Source organism: Artibeus jamaicensis, unplaced genomic scaffold (assembly GCF_021234435.1).
Source record: "Artibeus jamaicensis isolate MK-2021 breed Jamaican fruit bat unplaced genomic scaffold, CSHL_Jam_final contig_3176, whole genome shotgun sequence".
Classification (NCBI taxonomy): domain Eukaryota; kingdom Metazoa; phylum Chordata; class Mammalia; order Chiroptera; family Phyllostomidae; genus Artibeus; species Artibeus jamaicensis.
In genome coordinates, this window is record NW_026521740.1 from 2,706,452 (window position 1) to 2,724,373 (window position 17,922).

At 42.1% G+C, this 17,922-nt stretch overlaps 1 protein-coding gene across 7 annotated transcripts in view; it reads right to left on the reverse strand.

The window, feature by feature from the left end:
* Positions 1-274: 274 nt before the first annotated feature.
* HIVEP2 (HIVEP zinc finger 2) overlaps positions 275-17,922 on the reverse strand; it is a 186,070-nt gene continuing 168,422 nt past the window's right edge. For all 7 annotated transcript variants that reach the window (XM_053663419.1, XM_053663416.1, XM_053663415.1 and 4 more), the window contains 5 exons: positions 17,292-17,446; positions 12,762-12,937; positions 9,622-9,723; positions 7,926-8,821; positions 275-2,741 (listed from right to left, as the gene is read on the reverse strand). In XM_053663419.1, the coding sequence (XP_053519394.1) occupies positions 1,917-2,741; positions 7,926-8,821; positions 9,622-9,723; positions 12,762-12,937; positions 17,292-17,446 (2,154 nt within the window). In that variant the 3' untranslated portion in view covers positions 275-1,916. The remainder of the gene's footprint in view (positions 2,742-7,925; positions 8,822-9,621; positions 9,724-12,761; positions 12,938-17,291; positions 17,447-17,922) is intronic.

The window sequence follows — 17,922 nt, forward strand, 5'->3', positions numbered from 1 at the left end:
TCTTGTACAGTGTATTCTGCCAGGGCCCACAATCAGGTTCCGATGACTCCACTTCTGGAGCTCTCACCATGGTGACCACTGTCTGCCCTAATCGGTGCCATGAAAGCCAATGACAGTCTTCTCACTTGTTAAAAGCATCCCTATCAGCGTACCCCAGGACGGGCAGAGCCTGGCAATGAAAAAACACAGATGGCGTGTTGGTAACATCAAAATTCCTTTAGAAAAAAAATTGGGAAATTAAAATGTAAAACAACACATAAAAACTAGACACCTCAAGCATGTAATTGTATATTTATTTCTCTTTTTAAAGAACACTCCTTAATGTAATTCAATATACAAACTTGGTTTCACAGAATTATAATCCACTATATAGCACAAAGATAACCCAGATTGTGTGTGCGTACGTGCACACACACGTGTGCGTGCGCGTGTTGTTGTACCCTCCCTTCCTTCCTTTCTTCTGGACCTGCAAAGGCTCTGCCCGCCTTCAACACTCCCCAAAGCCCGTTGTGAATGTTACATACAAAAGACATCGTGCTCCCACGAGTTCTCTCCCCCCGGAAAGCTTCTTCCTCCCATTCCCCCTGAGATAGCCAGAAGTGCGACACTTCCCCTCTGCCAAAGGGTAAAGTGGCTTCTCCTAAAGCTGACGCCAACCCTGTCACCGTGTGGACTGGCTGACGGGAAGGGCTGTGAGCAGCCAGGTCCCCATGCCTCTTCCCCGCTTCCACACCCACCCCTCAGAGTCCAAGTGCGACCCCTCTTAAGTAGCCTTAGTTCCAGTCACCATCGCGTGCAGCAAGAACCAAGGAGATTTCTAAGCCCAGATCTTCTCCACGGGCAGCGCACAGCACTGCCTGCCAAGCCACCGGGCCGGCCGATAAGCAAGCTCTACACAGTCCCATGTGCTTTGTCACTTTAATTTTTAAAGACACCCTAGCATAGGTCTGTGGTAACCTAGTGTCCAACTGAGTTACATAAAATTGTACCAGTGATGCACTTGTACATATTTACATGGGGCGGAATGTTTTCCCATATTTTTAGATGAGTATATAGATCAACATGTTCACATAAGACCAAATACTTTTAATATTATTTATAACTGATTTATAAAGCTTTGAAAAAACTCACAATAGCACGTTGTTTACTTTAATGCTTTACGGTACTATCAGTTTAAAAATCACAATCAGCACTTAAGTTATCGTCAATCCAGCAAACAAGAGTCAAAAAAATTTACAAGAGTTAAGAACTGACTGATACATCCTTTATCTTTTTCTTAACTAATGCATAAGTGCAGAATAAGATACTCTAGTTTAAATAACTTGTTTACAATATACATTTTTGTCTAGTTATGCAACAGTAAATCCCATGCTTCACATAGAAAAGCAATCCACAACATTAAGAAAAAATGTACAATTTATGAAACAAAGTAAATAAATATTAGTATTACAGAATCAGAGCTGTACATAAAAGCTGTTCAGTTTTAATCATATAAAAATATGTTTTAGTGCAACCTCACATATATATTGATGCTGTTTTGCTTTACATCATTTAGATCCAAGTGTCCAAAAAAGGAAAGAAATTACATTTATTACAAAGCAGATACACAAATTCTAAAATATGTACAAATTACTGCTAAAAAATGCTTATAAGAATATAAGCAAAGTAAAGAAAAGGCACAAACATCTGTACAATTTTAAAAGTACCAGACCCAATAGGTTAATTTCAAATTTTGTTTTGGTCAGGCTCATGATGACTTGTTAATTCTCCTAATTCTTTTGCTATAAACAAAAGTATATATAATAGCAAACTACCGTAACTTAGGACAGGCATGCTATCAACTCGATTACCTCTATTTCTAGAAAAACGAAACAAAATAAGAAAAGGTGGAAATGGAAGTCCCCATGCATCTTAGATCAATGTAGCTGACTCTTCTCTGACGAAGGTTCTCTGCCCTCCTCTGTGCTTGAAGGTGATTCTTTGCTGCCATGAAAGCCTGACGGCTTGTCATCCGCACAACCTTTGCTGTAAAATGTGGCGTGAGCTAACGCAGTCTGTGATGTACCCAAACTGTCCTTTCCACCGTCATGCAGGTCCGCGTGGGGAGCTGAGGTGCAGGGCTGCCCCGGCTCAGGTCCACTAAAGTGTCTAATGCTGACATGTGCACTCTCCAAGGGTTTCTGCTGGGGCTCCGGGCCCCGTGCTGGCTGGTCCGCCCCAAGCAGAGCGGCCTCTTCTGTGGCAATCCGGAGAGAGGCAATGGCTTTTGTACAAGTCTGTATGTTCTCCTCCTGCTCCCTCTCTGTTGCATTCAGGCTGTCTTCTGAAGTGCTCTGTTTCATCAGCAGGCGAGGAGAGGAGGGCATGCTGGGTGGACCAGATGACTGCAAAAGGTGAGGCGATGGCTTCTCGTGCTGCTTAGAAACAACGTAGGGATCCTTAGCGAAGAATTCCCCGGAAGCTCCTTTCTTCTCCTCGGAGCCCTCCATTGGCAGAGGCAATGTGGGTGGAGGATGTAAACCAGGGAGGGCCGGCGGCATGGAGTGAACCATCTGGATCCCACCAACTGGCACCATGGGGATAGGAGCTCGGACTTGCTGCTGAGAGTGGAGTGGAAGATGACTGAAGACGTAGTCATGAGGTCCCTCAGGGAAAAGGCTGGGGCCTGGATGTTCATGAGCACCTTCTTGGTCTCCATAGAGACTGAAGTAAGGAACCTGAGGTAATCCTCTTCTTAAATTCTGCGTTGGGAAACAGAGAGCACGAGAGTCAGGACCCGCTACTCGCCATGCTTAGGTCAACCTACTTCATCCATTCATTCATGTATTCAAAGCACTTAAAAACTAGTTAGTCCCGCCTTGGCTGGTGTGGCTCAGTAGACTGTGTGCTGGCCTGGGAACCAAAGGGTTGGCAGTTCGATTCCCACTCAGGGCACATGCCTGGGTTGTGGGCCAGGTCCCCAGTAGGGGGCACAAGACAGACAACATGATAGACATGAATGTTTCTCTCCCTCTCTTTCGGCCCCCTCCCTTCCCCCCTCTCTAAAATAAATAAACAAAATCTTAAAACTAACTAATCCTTTTACTGGTTTTTCACTTTCAAGAGATTTCTCAGTTGTCTTTTAGAATCTCTGAATGAAGCTGCCCTTTGAAAAGTTACTTTTTAAACCTTAATGTGATAAACACAGGCATGTGCTTTTTACTGGTACAGAGACACATTTTAGCTTGGCTTTTTTTTTTCATAAGGAAGAATGAAAAGAAAATCATGGATAATTACTAGAAAAGTTTACTGAGCAAAAAGAAACACTAATAACAGATTTTTAAACTCAAAAGAAAGTAAAAAGATTAGCCTTTGTTTATATACTGGGAAGATTTTTAGTATTTTTCTTAAGTGTCCCTAAGTATAATCAAAGTAACAATCCTGAAAATTCCCATTTTAGTTTTTATTCTGCAGAGCAAATGGCAAATGGTGTTGGTATGCAAACTGGCCCCTCCAAAGTGCAAGCTGTCGGTCTAATGGAATAAATTTGTACAAAGAGACATCCAGGCAGATGCCCAGAGTCTTCATCAAATCACAGACCAAGGCGGGTTTTGCAGAGCAAACTACCAACGCATCAGATGTGCAGTTCACAGTAAGTGTTTCAAGTAGTTACAACTCTCACTCAACTACATGCCTGGGAAGCAAAGACGACTGTCTGTTATTTCCATTTGCCCATCTTCTTGGAAATTGATGAACTCAAGACATTTAAAATTTGGGGCCAAAGATCCAGATTTCATGGTCTCAGCCAGAACATTTGCAGAAATGCATTTTCTACAAATATTTCTGTAGCAAAAATACAATGTAGACTGTGAGATTATCAGGTTTTAATGAGATTATCTAGTTTCACTGGCTGAGATTTGTTCTTTTAATGGAGTGCTGTCCTAAGGAGACTCCGTTTATTCTTATTTTCTGAGAAGTTAAAATCAAATAGATGTAAACATGTCAAGTATGGTAGTAATCCAGGAAAGAGACAAAAAAAATGTTCTAACTCATTTCATGAATGTTTCAGTTCTAAAACTCAAGGTACGCTTTATACCATTAATGATTCATCCGGTTCTATTTAGATTGTGAGACTGGCTGAGGAATGATGAATTATGCATCAGCTGGGCTACTCTGTGCCATGCTTGCCACTAACCCTGCTCCAGGCTCTGACTTACTGAAACAAATGATTTGTCTTGGAAGTGTGGGAGAAATCACACAATCACCCACCCTATAAGCACAAGACCTCATAAGCTAGGTCAGGGAAGAATTTTATGGTATTAGAAAAAAATCGTTATATGCTACCAAAAAATCCTTCTTGTATTGGTTCAGGTTTAGAAAAAGGCATGTTTCCTTCATCAAACATCAGTTAGGTGGGAAGAACTGCAATGCCTATAATAATCTTTGGAAATAATCAAATGAACCTTCTTTTCATCACAATTGTTACAAATTCAAAGTTTAAAATAGAATGTAGTTTGGTTATCTTTCTGTTTTGCTTTCAGTTGCTATTCGGTGATGGCCACTGTCCACCCCTAATCAGAGAGACAGAGAAAACAATGTCCCATTACGCGGGGTTCCATCTCACTCAGGCTGTCAAAGGGAATGGTGGGCTGCCTTCCACAACTGAGGTTTCTTCATTATGTCCAAATTCCCACAAGACGGTATTTGTGTTAAAAATAAAAGTGTCACATTGAGACCTTTACTGATCAGAAACTCGATGGTTACCACCACAGAAGTAAGTACGTACACAAGCCCAGCTCCTACCAGGGAACAACTTCCAGCCCACATCCTCTCTCCTCCTATTCACCCCTCCTTCGCCCTCCAAATAACTCTCAATAAGGGCTTACTAGTTTGGCTTTTACTCCATTTGCAACCTATGCTGTTCTGTAACTTGGGCCTTGCTGTTGTGAGGTGGTGAACAAGCTCCCATCTTGATGCGGAACTACAAATAAGGAATTAATCCGTGGGCTGTGTGAAGTGCGTGCGTATTTACATGCGTGTGTGTATCAGACACATCATCCCGCTCATCTTCTCAGCAGTGTCAGTGGGTCCTCTGGAAGCAAATGCTGGGAAGGAGGAAGGAGCATAACCAGAGGTTCACTGGTTGGTGTGTGTGTGGATGTGGGGGTAGGAACAGACAAGCTAATGCCTGTGAAGGTGACAGGAAGAGAAGCAGGTGCTCAGCTCAGCTGTGACCAATCCGAGCTCTGCCATTGGCTGGGGCTGCAGCAGAGAGCATGGCCTTGGCTGAGAAACTGAGGTGTATCAGGAGCTGACAGCAGCTGTCAGCTGACTGCATTCCTTACAGCTGAATGGCAAGTTCTTTCTGGGACAGAAATCTACTTGGCCTACCTCCCTACCAACCACAGAGAGGTTCAGAGGTTCAGACTTGCCCAAGATCACACAGCGATCAGGGGACAGGACTGAATGTGGACTCTTTCACTGGACACAATGTCCATCTATGCTACATACCAAGGACCAAAACACTCTTCTGTCACCTTGCTATTTATCTACTGAATCTTTAAAGATGGAAAAGAAATGTTTTAATTTAGAAAAGATGAGGGCAGAAACCATACAATTTTCACCCTTGTTCTCCAGCCATATATAGGAAGGAGACCCTCAAAAATATTTACTGAATGAAAAAGACTGCTGCCTTTTAATTCTACCACCTGTATATCCATCTATCCAGCCACCCAACCAGCCTAAAATGGAAACTAACCAGGGGGCATCAGCGCAGAAACAGCAGGGAAGCAGGACCCAGTGACTGTACATCATCTCCTCCGAACGTGCCCCCCAGGGCCTGCTGCTCAGACTGAACCGGACAAGGGAGGGATCATGTTGAGCTACAGGGTCCCTTCACACCGTGGCCACTGTCTTGTGGTGGAAGTGAAGCAACAAGACAAGGCATGGCTAACAGCATTTCCACCAAAAAGGGCTATTTTAGGGTCATCCCAATGTAGTATTTTCAAACATTACTCAGAGAGAGTGGAGCACTCATCAAATAAAGCAATGGGGAGAAATAATTCTCATTGGTATTGTCGGTTCTACTTGGCTCTGGCAACAGGAATCTAACGTGCAGCTCACGGAAAGGTGCAAATCCTCCTTTGCCCTCAAAAATAGCGTGACAAAGCGCAGAAGTGTTTGGGACCAACTGCCCCTGATTCAGGGAGGATTCCCAGATCCATCCTCTCGAATCACGCAGACAAAGCAGCCGGCTATACATTCTCGAAAGATAATTAAACTGGGTAATAGACCAAAGGCTCAGCACTTGGGCTTCATAAATATCTAGGTGAATTGGCCATATATGTGAAAACCAGATGAAATCCCTTAGCCCACTCCTCCAATTCCATTGTCTGAGTTGATTGTGAGTGCTATTTTTTTTAAATAACATAGTGTGTGGGCACTAAATGCTTATTTTCTGTGGTTACAATGGGGCTGAATATGCTCCCGCAGCTCACTAACACACCAGCCTTGGCCCGCCTGCCCACTACCAGAACAGGGGGCCTCTTCTCACGCAGTCCACAGGCATCGCTGAGTCTCCATCGGAGAAAGCATTTTTCACCCCAGCTGCAGTGCCCAGGCACCTGAGGGATCCATCACCCTTCATTTACACTTCAACGGCATTGCATTCTGAAGCTCACTCCTTCATATTTAAAGCCACCAAGACACAAAAACCTGTGGAAAGGCACCTCCTTTTCCTTAGCTAGCTAGTTTATTAACCTAGCAAATAAATTATATTTCTGCAGTAGTTACACCATGAACACTAAGTTGGTGGTGGGCTTGTGAAGAGAGGGTGCTGTGGGCAGGTGACTGGAATGCCGCAGGGGGCTATCCTGAAGTTCAAGAATGACAACCTAAGCTTATGATTCAGGCTGGTGGAAAGGTGATAGCAGGGAGGAGCCTGGCTACTGTGGCTGGGGGCGGGCAGTGCTTCTTTCAGCTGTGAAGGGCGGGGCTGATCCATATGGCAGAAACTCAGAGCGAAGAGAGAACAGAGACCACAAAACAAAAAGTCACATTTAAAGCAAGCAAACTCAAGAGGTAGCATTCCTCTGTGTTCATTGGCTGCTTCATTCATCATTGTAAGTCCTACTCACACTGAAAGAGACCTGGAGGTCTACCCCACTGTGGCAGGAGGCGGGGCATGTGCTTTTCAAAGGATTGGCACCAAAGCTTCTGCCTAAGCTGAACTCATGATTGTTGCTGCTGTTAACTCATACTGAGGGTACTGTAGCAATTTCCTCTGATACTTTCTCCTTTCATTCTTCTAACTTTCCACTCTCTTTGGGCCACCATCTCACTCAGCAAGTGCCCTTGGTGAGCAGGAGGCGGCAGAAATAGCAAGAAAAGCATATACGTTCCGGCCTTCGAGTTACAAACATACCAAGGGGGTCACTCTCTCTTCTCCCAGTCCCTCACTAATTTCACCTGTCCACTCACTGTGAGCAAGGTAATGAGTTTATTTATTTAAAAAAACTTACTAAAAGTCAAAGCTAATACTGAATCAGACTCTCTACTGAGCAAAGAGTTTGTAACTATGACAACTTTATTCCCAAGACTGCCTATCTAAGCAGCATGACATTCCCAAGACCTTATCTTCTCTACTCACGTCGAAGTTTCGGCTCACGTTGATAATTAGTTAACCTCGGAAAGCACTCCAAAAGGCCTCACCTGTTCCCAGCTGGAATGCACTGCAGCTGACACAACACTACATTTGGGGCGACGCCACTGCCACGCTACTGACAACAGCTTCGATAAAAATGCCTTCCTTCCTGCTATTTACAGTAACCAAGTTCCCACCTCCCCATGAGGGAGACTCCTTTATGAATTCCCACACTAGTGTGTTATCAAGAGGTCCCCATGTGCCGTGTCTGAGGCCTTAAAAGGAGAACGTTACTTATACTCACAGGCGGCCCCAAGACAATGGGCTCTGCTTGCAAATACTGCCCCATGGTCAATGGTGGGTTGTGGTATAAAGCCCTTCTGGGAGATGGCGCTCTTATGGAGGTCATGTATCTTCTCTCTCTTCTGGGAGAGAGGTCTCTTCTTGCCGTGATATCTTTCCCAGGTGACAACGGCCTCCTTGGGGACAGATGCCGTCTTGGTGAAACATCTCTTTGGGACATCTCTCTTCTCAGTGCAGCTTCCTTTCTTGGTGAAAGATGTCTCATGGGTGATAGATCTCTCCTAGGTGATAAATGTCTTCTGGGTGATAAATCTCCTTTGGGTATCAGATACCTCTTTGGTGAATTATCGCGACAGGGTGAAGAATCATAGCCTGGTGAGGAATGGTGGCTTGAGGGGGAGAAGTCCCTTGGAGAGGAGCTGGGCTCTGAAGACAGCATGCACTCTTCATCCATACACCCGGGTATGTCTAACCGGTCTTTGTCCGGTTCCGAGTCCGTACTTTTGCTCTGGAATAACCTCTGGTATTCTGTCATCTGGGTGTCTTCGCATGAGTCACTTGGTGTCACTAGCTGAGTAACCTGAATACTTGGCAAAGTAACCAAATAGCTGATCAATGAAGAATGTCCCAGGGAACTGTCCGAAGGAGCCCCATGGGGCACGGCGCCGACATTCACGGGCAAGGAGGAGAATCGAGGAGGCTGGGGACTGGTGCTTCTCGATCTGGTTTTTGGTGTCAAATCACCCTGGTCATCAAAGTCGTCATCATCCTCATCATCATCATCGTTGTCATCGGCGTCCTCACCATCCGACTCTTCGGCATCTGAGAACTGATGATCAGTTGAAATACTGGACATGCTATGCTTCTCCACCGTTTTGTGCAAATCTTCCATAGTTTCTGAAACAATTGAACAAAGATAGCGGAGATCAAGATCCAAATATCAAGGTCGGGAGCTACTTTAGGCCCAGTCTCCTTCCAAGAGCTGTCCTCATCCCTGCAGCCCCTAGAGACAGTTCCATCTCTGAACTCCTGTAACACTCGCCGGACGCCCACTCCTGTGAGGCAGCACTGGCTCTTGACTTTACGTTCCTACCTGGTTTCATCCCCACTTCTAATAATAAAAATTCCGGAGTGGGGCCTATATCTCAGACACCGCACCACTCAAACAAGAAAACCCTCAACAAGTGGGTATATAATGTTCTTAGTGATAATGGCAGAAGCAAAATAAAAGCACGGACTTGTCTCTATAGGTATCAGCTTATGTATAAGTGCTGTATCTCAGAGGGTTTGGCTGACCCTCAGGTTTTTTTACTGAGGTTAATGATGATTTTCTTTTCTACTAGATTTCCTCTTAATGGGAAAATTAAGAGACTAGAATGCTTCCCAAATCTCCCAGAAACTTCTGTAAAATTTAAATCACTATCACAACAAAAGTGCAACAATCAGATTTCCTTTATGGTTCCAGATAGAAATATTTTCATAGTAAGACTTGTCCCCTCCCTAGGTCTGAACTGAAATGCATTTCTTCTCAGTAGGTTTTCAGACAATTCAATGTGTTGGACTTCTTTTCCATATTTAGTATTTAATACAATGAAGTGTAATCAGTCTTTAAAAACTATCTAAACTTATTTTTGCCATTTTGGCCACAAAGCTGCATCATGCATAGTGCACCGGCTGGTCAACTAAATGATAAATACCTGCTTCCTCGGTCTCCGTGTCATCCACTGAAGTCATTGAGACTCCCAACTCCAGGCATTTTTTCATGTGTGCTTTCGACTTCATATGCTTCGTCAGGTTTCCTAGAAAGCAGAGGGAGGGGGGAGAGAGAGAGGAGTTAACCTGTTGCCCAAATGCAATGACTGCTCCAAAATTCGATGCAAAGTGAACTCGCTTGGGACAACAGAGGTTTGTTTCCATCCACTACCCTCACCTCAAACTTAAGAGACCCAGTCCATTTTCTGAAGATACCAATGAATGAGGGCTTTGGCCCAGCTCAGGTTGTCTCCCACCTGCTGGACTTGTGCAAGTCTGGAGTCACACCTTTTCAAGAGCAGGCTGCAAGCATGACTGGGAATCTCAAGTTCTCTTGGGTGACAAAGGATCTAATACCTTTGACCCAAACGGCCAGCCTTCTAACATTCCAGACAGCCACGCTGGGTCACACATTGCAGAGAGACTTCAGAGTGAAATATTATTGACATGCCCCTCCCCAGACCCCTTCCCTTCTGGCAATGATCAGATATAGATTAGACTCACAGCATCCTACCACGTCGGAAGGAAAAAAATATCCAAGCTGATGTTAGGGGCAACCCTGTAAATGAATTCAAAGGACCACGCAAATATTTCCTATGTATCCAGAGTGTCCCCCTCAGCTCTGAGCACCTCTCTGCCAGTCACATTGGCAAGCTCGATGACAGCCGTTTTCTCTGGCACAGGAGCGCCCCTTCATGTTCTCTGGAACTCCCATCATTCCAAGAAAAAAGATTTTCACATCAAATATGGATGATGCTGATGATGATATGTGTACAATTGTGTATATATACATACAAGTGTGTGTATGTTCCTATAGATTTATATCCTTGCTGTAAGTCGTGCGAGAAACTATGAAAATACTGATCCAATCACTCTTGATTTAGGATCTATGGAAAAAAAATCCTATTCCGTGTCATATAGATAGCTCATCAAAAGAGATCCGGGAACCAATTCAGTTGTAAGGGCCACAGTATTGTCCATGCCCTTTGATGCTGCTCTGGCCGTCTACCAGCAAACGCCTGATTTTCACGAACAGGCTCATTGCATCTCAGTGGGAATCCTCAGGCTGCTGACGTAGGTTGTTCTCCTTGCAGGGGTGTTCAGTTTACTATTATTGTAACATATGAGTCACAATTCTAAATGGGGACACTGTTCTTTATTGTTTTATTTACATTACTGCATTTTTAAAAAAAACCTCAAATGTTTTTGTAGATAAATGAAGAAGTCTAAAATCTGTAAATTAATGACATACATCTATCAATGAACAGAAATCATCTGCTTCTGAAAGGCAGCAAGGAGTTGTGCATGGGGGTGGGTATGGATGTTAGGTGTGTCAGGATAACGTATTTAGATCTTAATATGTGTTTCTTCTGTATTTTTCTGTCCAGCGGTTTCAAGCAGGTGGCCAGGCTTTGAGCGCTCATCTTTAGGGAAGGTCTACAGTCAGAAATGTGGCTCTGAGACAACCCCACCCTGGCTTTGGTTTATGGGGTTCTTGATCTTCTAAAGGGCTTCCAGCAAGGAGAACGGAGGGGAAGGGCGGTTGGGAGGAGGCAGGGACGAGAGCAGAAGGAGTGGCCCAGGCCTGGAGGAAGCCTGCTCCTGAGCTGAGCTCAGATGCCTTGGGTTTGGACGAGTATTTCAGCGGGAGGTGAAAGGTGGAGGGGTTTCACATAATACCTTGCTTATTTTCAGATTCTGAAATATTTGCACAATCTCAAAGGGTACTAGGAAACTCAAATGCCGAAGAATAAGTTATTTCCTGCTAAACTCCAGGACAATGGTTCAGAGGCAAATTTAATTTGATTTTTAAAAAATCTTTAAAATGTGTTTCTTCACCCAGTGTTCCACAGAGCTCTACCTGTAGACAAGTCTTATGTCCAGGGAAGATATAACTGGCAGATCTGCAGTATCCTGTAACTAAAATATGCATTTTCTTATCGCCCAGGAAGTCTTTGAGTGAAATTCTGCACCAAAGGCTTGACTGCAAGTGAATGATATTTAAAGAACCTTATGTTTATTTCTTCTAAAATGCAAATTAACACTCCTTCCCCCTTGTTCTGGCTTCAAAGAAGACATTCTTATAATATAGATACTTTGTTAATACAGGAAAGAAGCAGACACATTAAGAGGCTTCACATTTATCCCTCTGACAAACCTATGCAACAGCTCAGGATTTTGACTGTAAGAGAAAATAAGCCCACATTTCTTTATCAGAGGTCATTTTATTTGATATTTATTTTTCTCGGTGTGTAGTGAGCAGATCAATTGGTAAGCAAATTTAAAGCAAAAGCTCTGGGAGATGATGTGAAGTTAGTGAGTGGGTATCTCTAGGATCCATTAGTACTTCCTTTGTAGCAGGAAATGCGCTTCTACAAAAGTCACTGGGCTTAGGGACATTTTCATGATTTTATGAAATGATAGAAACAAAATTAGGCAACCTTTTGTGGAATATTTTCCTATAAATATACCCATTAAAAACAGACTTTTTTTGCAAAGGCAGAATACCATTTCAAGGCAAGTCTTAGTTTTATGAGATGAACTGTTGTGGCCTGAGTGTAAGAAATTTGTCTCTGTGCTGATAAGTACACAGAACGCAAGCTATCAAATTTCTATGCATAATTAATGCCACTGTGGATGTAGGGGCCCACCTGGGAGTCTGTGGATTTCTACATTATTCATAACCTTGAAACTGACCATGGGCACATGTTTTTTTTTCCCCCTGCCGCTGCTTTGCCACCGCATGGATTGCGTCCCTGCAGTGCTTCAGTCCTGATGCAAAGATTATCTAGACCACATAACATTTCCAACGTGAAGTAATAGCTATCCAGGCAATTCTGAGCCACTTCCTTTGGAGACAACTGGCCTGGGTCCAGCTCCGCAGCTCTTACCTAAGTCACAGATGGAGCCTCGCTGTCTCACATGCATCCTTTGATCACTTACATGCGGAAGCAAATACATTTTGAGGGGTCCTATTTTCACAAACAAAACCGTCTTACTGCCAATGAAAGCTAGTTATAAAATGGGATTCGGAATCTGAAGTAGCCATGATTTTCCTCTAAAAAAGAAAAAATCGGACCCATACCTTTCGTTTTGAAGGCGAAGTTACACAGCTTGCACACATAAGGCCGGACGTCAGTGTGTGTGCGGATATGCTTCTTGAGCATGCTCGGCTTCTTGCAGCGAATCCCACATTCTTCACAAATGTACTTCCCACGTCCGCGTCCTCTGACATATACGTAGTCTTCATTTGACTTATACCTGTTTGAAAAAGGCAGTCCAGTGTGTTTTCAAGTACTTTAGTATGCTGTACAAGGGGGGGGGACTCCCCCTAAATGGAATTATCTTTTCTAGACGGCGGGCTTCTTGTAGCGCTGAGACTTCCCTCGCTAGGTGAGTGTTCTGGGGACTCATGGATATCAGTGGACAGGCTGGCATTGTTGGGAGAGGCTACCTTCAGCTTCAGAGAACTTTTCTGAAGACTCAGCGCACTGCCCATTTCGCAGTGGGTGATGCACCAGTGCACCTGCCCCCACTGTGCTGCACCTTCAGCCGTTCCTGATATGACAGAGTGGCTTGGCCCCAGCGCCCCACTCTCCCTGCTTCCCCGATCTCACCCAAACAACTTTTTCTTATTTCGCAAATGAAGAGAAGCCTCAATGGGAAACATTTTGTGCTTGTGGAGGAGGTAAAACAAAAAAAGGCAGGAGTACTTAAGAGGCATCACAATCGGTGAGTTCAAAAATTGTTTTGTGCCCTGGCTGGTGTAGCTCAGTGGATTAAGCACAGGCCTGTGAAGCAAAGGGTCGCCAGTTCGATTCTTAGTCAGGGCACATGCCTGGGTTGCAGGCCGGATCTCCAGTGGGGGACACGTGAGAGGCAACCACACATTGATGTTTCTTTCCCACTCTTTCTCCTTCCCTTCCCCTCTCTCTAAAAAATAAATAAATAAAATATTTAAAAAACCTGTTTCGTGCAGTGGAAAAAATGACTGAGTAGGTGTACTGCATCAAATGGAGAGTACTTTGAAGGTAACTGAAGTTTTTCTCATGTAAGACTAAATACAAAGTTTTTATAAATAAATTCCATTTTTTGGGTTCCTCCCAAACCCAAAGCTAGTCATTTACAAGGCAAATTTTTATGAAGGACTTTCTATAATCATGCAACTTCTATGAAGCCTATAAAATTTATGCAGTAAATGCCTGAAAGATAGATAACAGATTTGGCATGGTAAACAAAATGTAATTTTTTCTACATGGAGTTCAGCATGAAACTGGCTCTCCTAGTAAGTTGGAATAGATGAACTGGGTATAGACATTCAAATGGGCTCATAGAAGCCTCAAAGAGTTGCAGAGCTATGTCTTAACAGTGCTTTTGGATTCCAGTAAAACTTCCAACCAAGACACAATCAAAAAGGTATACCAACATGTTCAAATCATCATAGATCACTTCTGAACATTATATCATTTAAAATGTGAATGTGCAAAACACACACTCCTCTAAATTTTCTAAAATTAATGTAGCTGATAATAGAATTCTCCTTTGCAAGCTTCCAGTCTATTTTCACAATCCTGGCATGAGAGTGCCTTGGAAATTTCTAACTTACACAGGCTGAGCTCACCAACTGTTGTCTACAGATTTTATCTGTTCTTCCCAAGGACCGTGAATCTGTACACAAGTGGAGTCTGAATTTCAAGTGGCTTCTGGAAGGTAACGTTACACAATGAAAACTAGAGATTCTATGTTTCAATTAAATTTGAATTGTTTTCCAGAAAGATTTAACTGAGAGGTTTGAAAGAATGTCCAATGAAATCATTAGATGACGTCTAACAATTAGAATGTCTAAGGACTTTGTCAGATGAATGAAGTCTTAAGTATGAAATATAATAATCAACAGAAGAAAACCTAGATAGTGCCCAAACATCACATTTTGTTTACAATATAAAGAAACATGGTCTATCATGGGGTAGGGTAGCATCCTATTGGATAAATCACTGAATACTATCATTTCCTCAGTCAAAGCGAGGTTGGAATTATGGGACTAACGTCATTCTTGTAAAGATATTTCACTCCTTTTTATAATTTCAAAAGGGAAACTGACATACAAAATGCCTCAATTTACTCGGCATTGACTTACAAGCACTAGATTGACAGTTTTTTTATACTCTAGGAGCATTGCAAACTATTCCATTTGTCTTAGCTAATGCATCATCAGGAATAAGAACAAGCTCAACTTCATTCATCCAATACACTGAAGGATTTTTAAGCAAGAAAAATCCATCCATATATTTAAATACCAACTCTGCTATAGATACTTTAATCTTAACATTATCTACTTTTGGTTAATACCAATCTGGGTAAGAATTAAGTAGTATTTTAAAAAATGCTTCCTCCTGGCTGGTATAGCTCAGTGGATTGAGCTGGGGCCTGGGAACCAAAAACCACGGTTCGATTCCCAGTCAGGGCACATGCCTGGGTTGCAGGCCAGTTCCCAGCAGGGGACACACAAGAGGCAACCAAACATTGATATTTCTCTTCCTCTCTCCTTCCCTTCCCCTCTAAAGATAAATAAATAAAATCTTTAAAAAACTGCTTTCTGATCCTTAAAATCTGTCCTTCTTTACAAGAATTTCCAACATCAATTTGTTCTTCAAAACCATTTAAAACTTTTCTTTATCTCACATTGTGTTTTGTAATAAAGTAGAAAAGAACCTAAATATGCAAAATATTTTCACCTTTAATTTCACTATTATGTGCCCCTAAGTAGATGAAATTATCTAAGAAATACAGAATTAAAGTATTTGACAGGAAGCTTATTTTCTTGGAGGAAGAATAATTTAAACTTGTTATAGCCCATGATCATAGTTAAGGGGGAATATATTTTTCCTTCAAATAATATGATGTTACTTTTCATGTCTTAGCTGACTAACTTGCTTCCAGAATAAAAATACAGTAAAGGTCTGTATAAAATATAACTGTACATTGGAAAAATCTATACAAATAAAGTATTTACAAATCCATTCTGCAGACCCATGAATCTACTTAATGTGAAAATTCATAAATTTTGAAAAAAATAAAGGGTATATTTAATTAAATTCTAAAACTATAAATCAGATGAGAAACACAAACACATAAATTAGATTTTTTTTAAGTCATAAATTTTGCAATCGCTAAAATAAAGAGTTGATAATATGCTGTTTGGCATGAACCTGGGCACCACCAGGCAGACCGTGGGCCACAGATTGAGAAATGCTTGGATACAGCCCATGAAATGGGGCAATGAAAGGAGGAAGAAAATAACTACAGGCACAATCCTTTTGGATCATCAAAACACAGCGATAAAACGTTCACATGCGTTTTTTCACCTGTGTCCTTCGTTAGTGGCGACCGGCTCCCCAAAGCGTACATTTCCCGTGAAGGTCTCTAACCTAGTTCCAGGGCACTGCTGTGAAGAAGGTGAGGCAGCCACAGGGACCTCTTGGTCCCTGAGGAAAGGTAAAATCTATCTTTCTCTCATTTGTGTTAAAAGATGAGGGGTGTCAAAAATACTGAGACAAACCTCATGACTACATACAACAGTGAAAATGCAGGACCTCTGTCCACAAGATGTCAAACCCATGAAGGAAGCAAACTCTATCATCCATGTCCAAACTGGGACTCTATGTGAGAAATCAATACTTCATATCACTAAATAGTCAACATTTTATAGTCAAAGAGATACTATTATTTTGTCCTCCAAGTACAATTGGAATAATTGCATGCTATTGGAAATATGTAAATTATAGACGTGTTATACAGGTAATGCTAATTCCATCGAAATCCCCTAAATGTAGTCAATGTGCTGTAAATATTTGTTTAATTGTAAAAGCAAAAATCTGGGCTTGTCTCCTACTGACTAGATAAAAAACACATTTCCATCAAAATCTAAAAGTAGACATTACGCATATGTGTAAATTTTCTCAGTTATACAGACAACAAAGTCATTGAACCTGAGTGTTTTCTACCACTCAGAATTTAACATTTAAAAATAAATTCCTAAAGACAGCGAACTGTCACAGACTAGAGCGGGTGAGAAAGCATGACAATGAAATGCAGTGCAGTCTCCTGGCTTGGATCATGGAGCAGAAAGAGGATATTGATGGAACTGATGAAATCCCCAAAAAGGCTGGAGTTTAGAGAATAATAAAAGCAATAAAACAAACCAATATATTAACTAGTTCCTAGGATGATACAGGAATGTACATGATTGCATTTTTGTAAGCCCAGAATAAAAATATGCTCGTTAATAACACAACAAATGTCGACAAAAATACTCTTTAAATAAAACTTTCAAGATTCCACCAACTTAGTCAATTTCATACTACATTAGAGGCATAAAAATGTAAAGCAGAGGCAAAACCATAGGCAACAGGGATGCTTGCATTAAAAGCAAGTCACGAACGCAAGGGCATGAATTTGTCGTCCGTTACCAGCCAGACCTCAGATGGGTGGACAGAAAAGGAACTCGCCGTGCGGTTCCCACATGTGCACGTACCAGTGTTTCCATGCAGACATGGGGGACCATTCGCTCCGACTTAAAACCGAACAGTTTCCATTTGCCCTTATGTTTCCTTACCCTCCTTCGAAGATTTTAATTCGGATTGGCTCAGTTTGTTTGGATCCAATATCTTTATCCCCATGAATATCTCCTTTCCCTCTTTCCTTTAAGATATTTCCCACTAGTTTCCTCTCTAGTTTGCTGCCGAATAAAAAGGACGCATCAGGTTTCATCTGTGGGACAAAAGGAGAGAATTATTTCACATGCTTTCTCTATGACAAAGGGGGAAGCTCAAGGATCCCGCTCTTTAATGATCTCTGAAAATTAGCCTAAATTCCGCTAACAGGCCACAGGCTGCTTCCATAAAAGAAGGGACAATACAAGTAAAATCAGAAAAGAATAACACTGTTTCCTGAATAAATTCAGTGTTTTGTTTCAAAACCTACTGTGTTAGCACTTACACGGTGCAGCACCAAGACAAACTGCAAAAACATGCTTTATATTCTGAAGTAGCGATGAAAGCCATCTTTATTAATTAAGGAAATATTTTTTAAAATCATGGAAGGGAAGTGGTAACTTAAATAAGTAAAATATGTTTTTAAATTCTCCATTTGCTTCTTTAATAACTTGGCATAAATTCCCAAGTGCCCCTTGGTTAATATTTTTCTAATTTCACATGTAAGGCATGAACTACTCATTTTCTGAACAG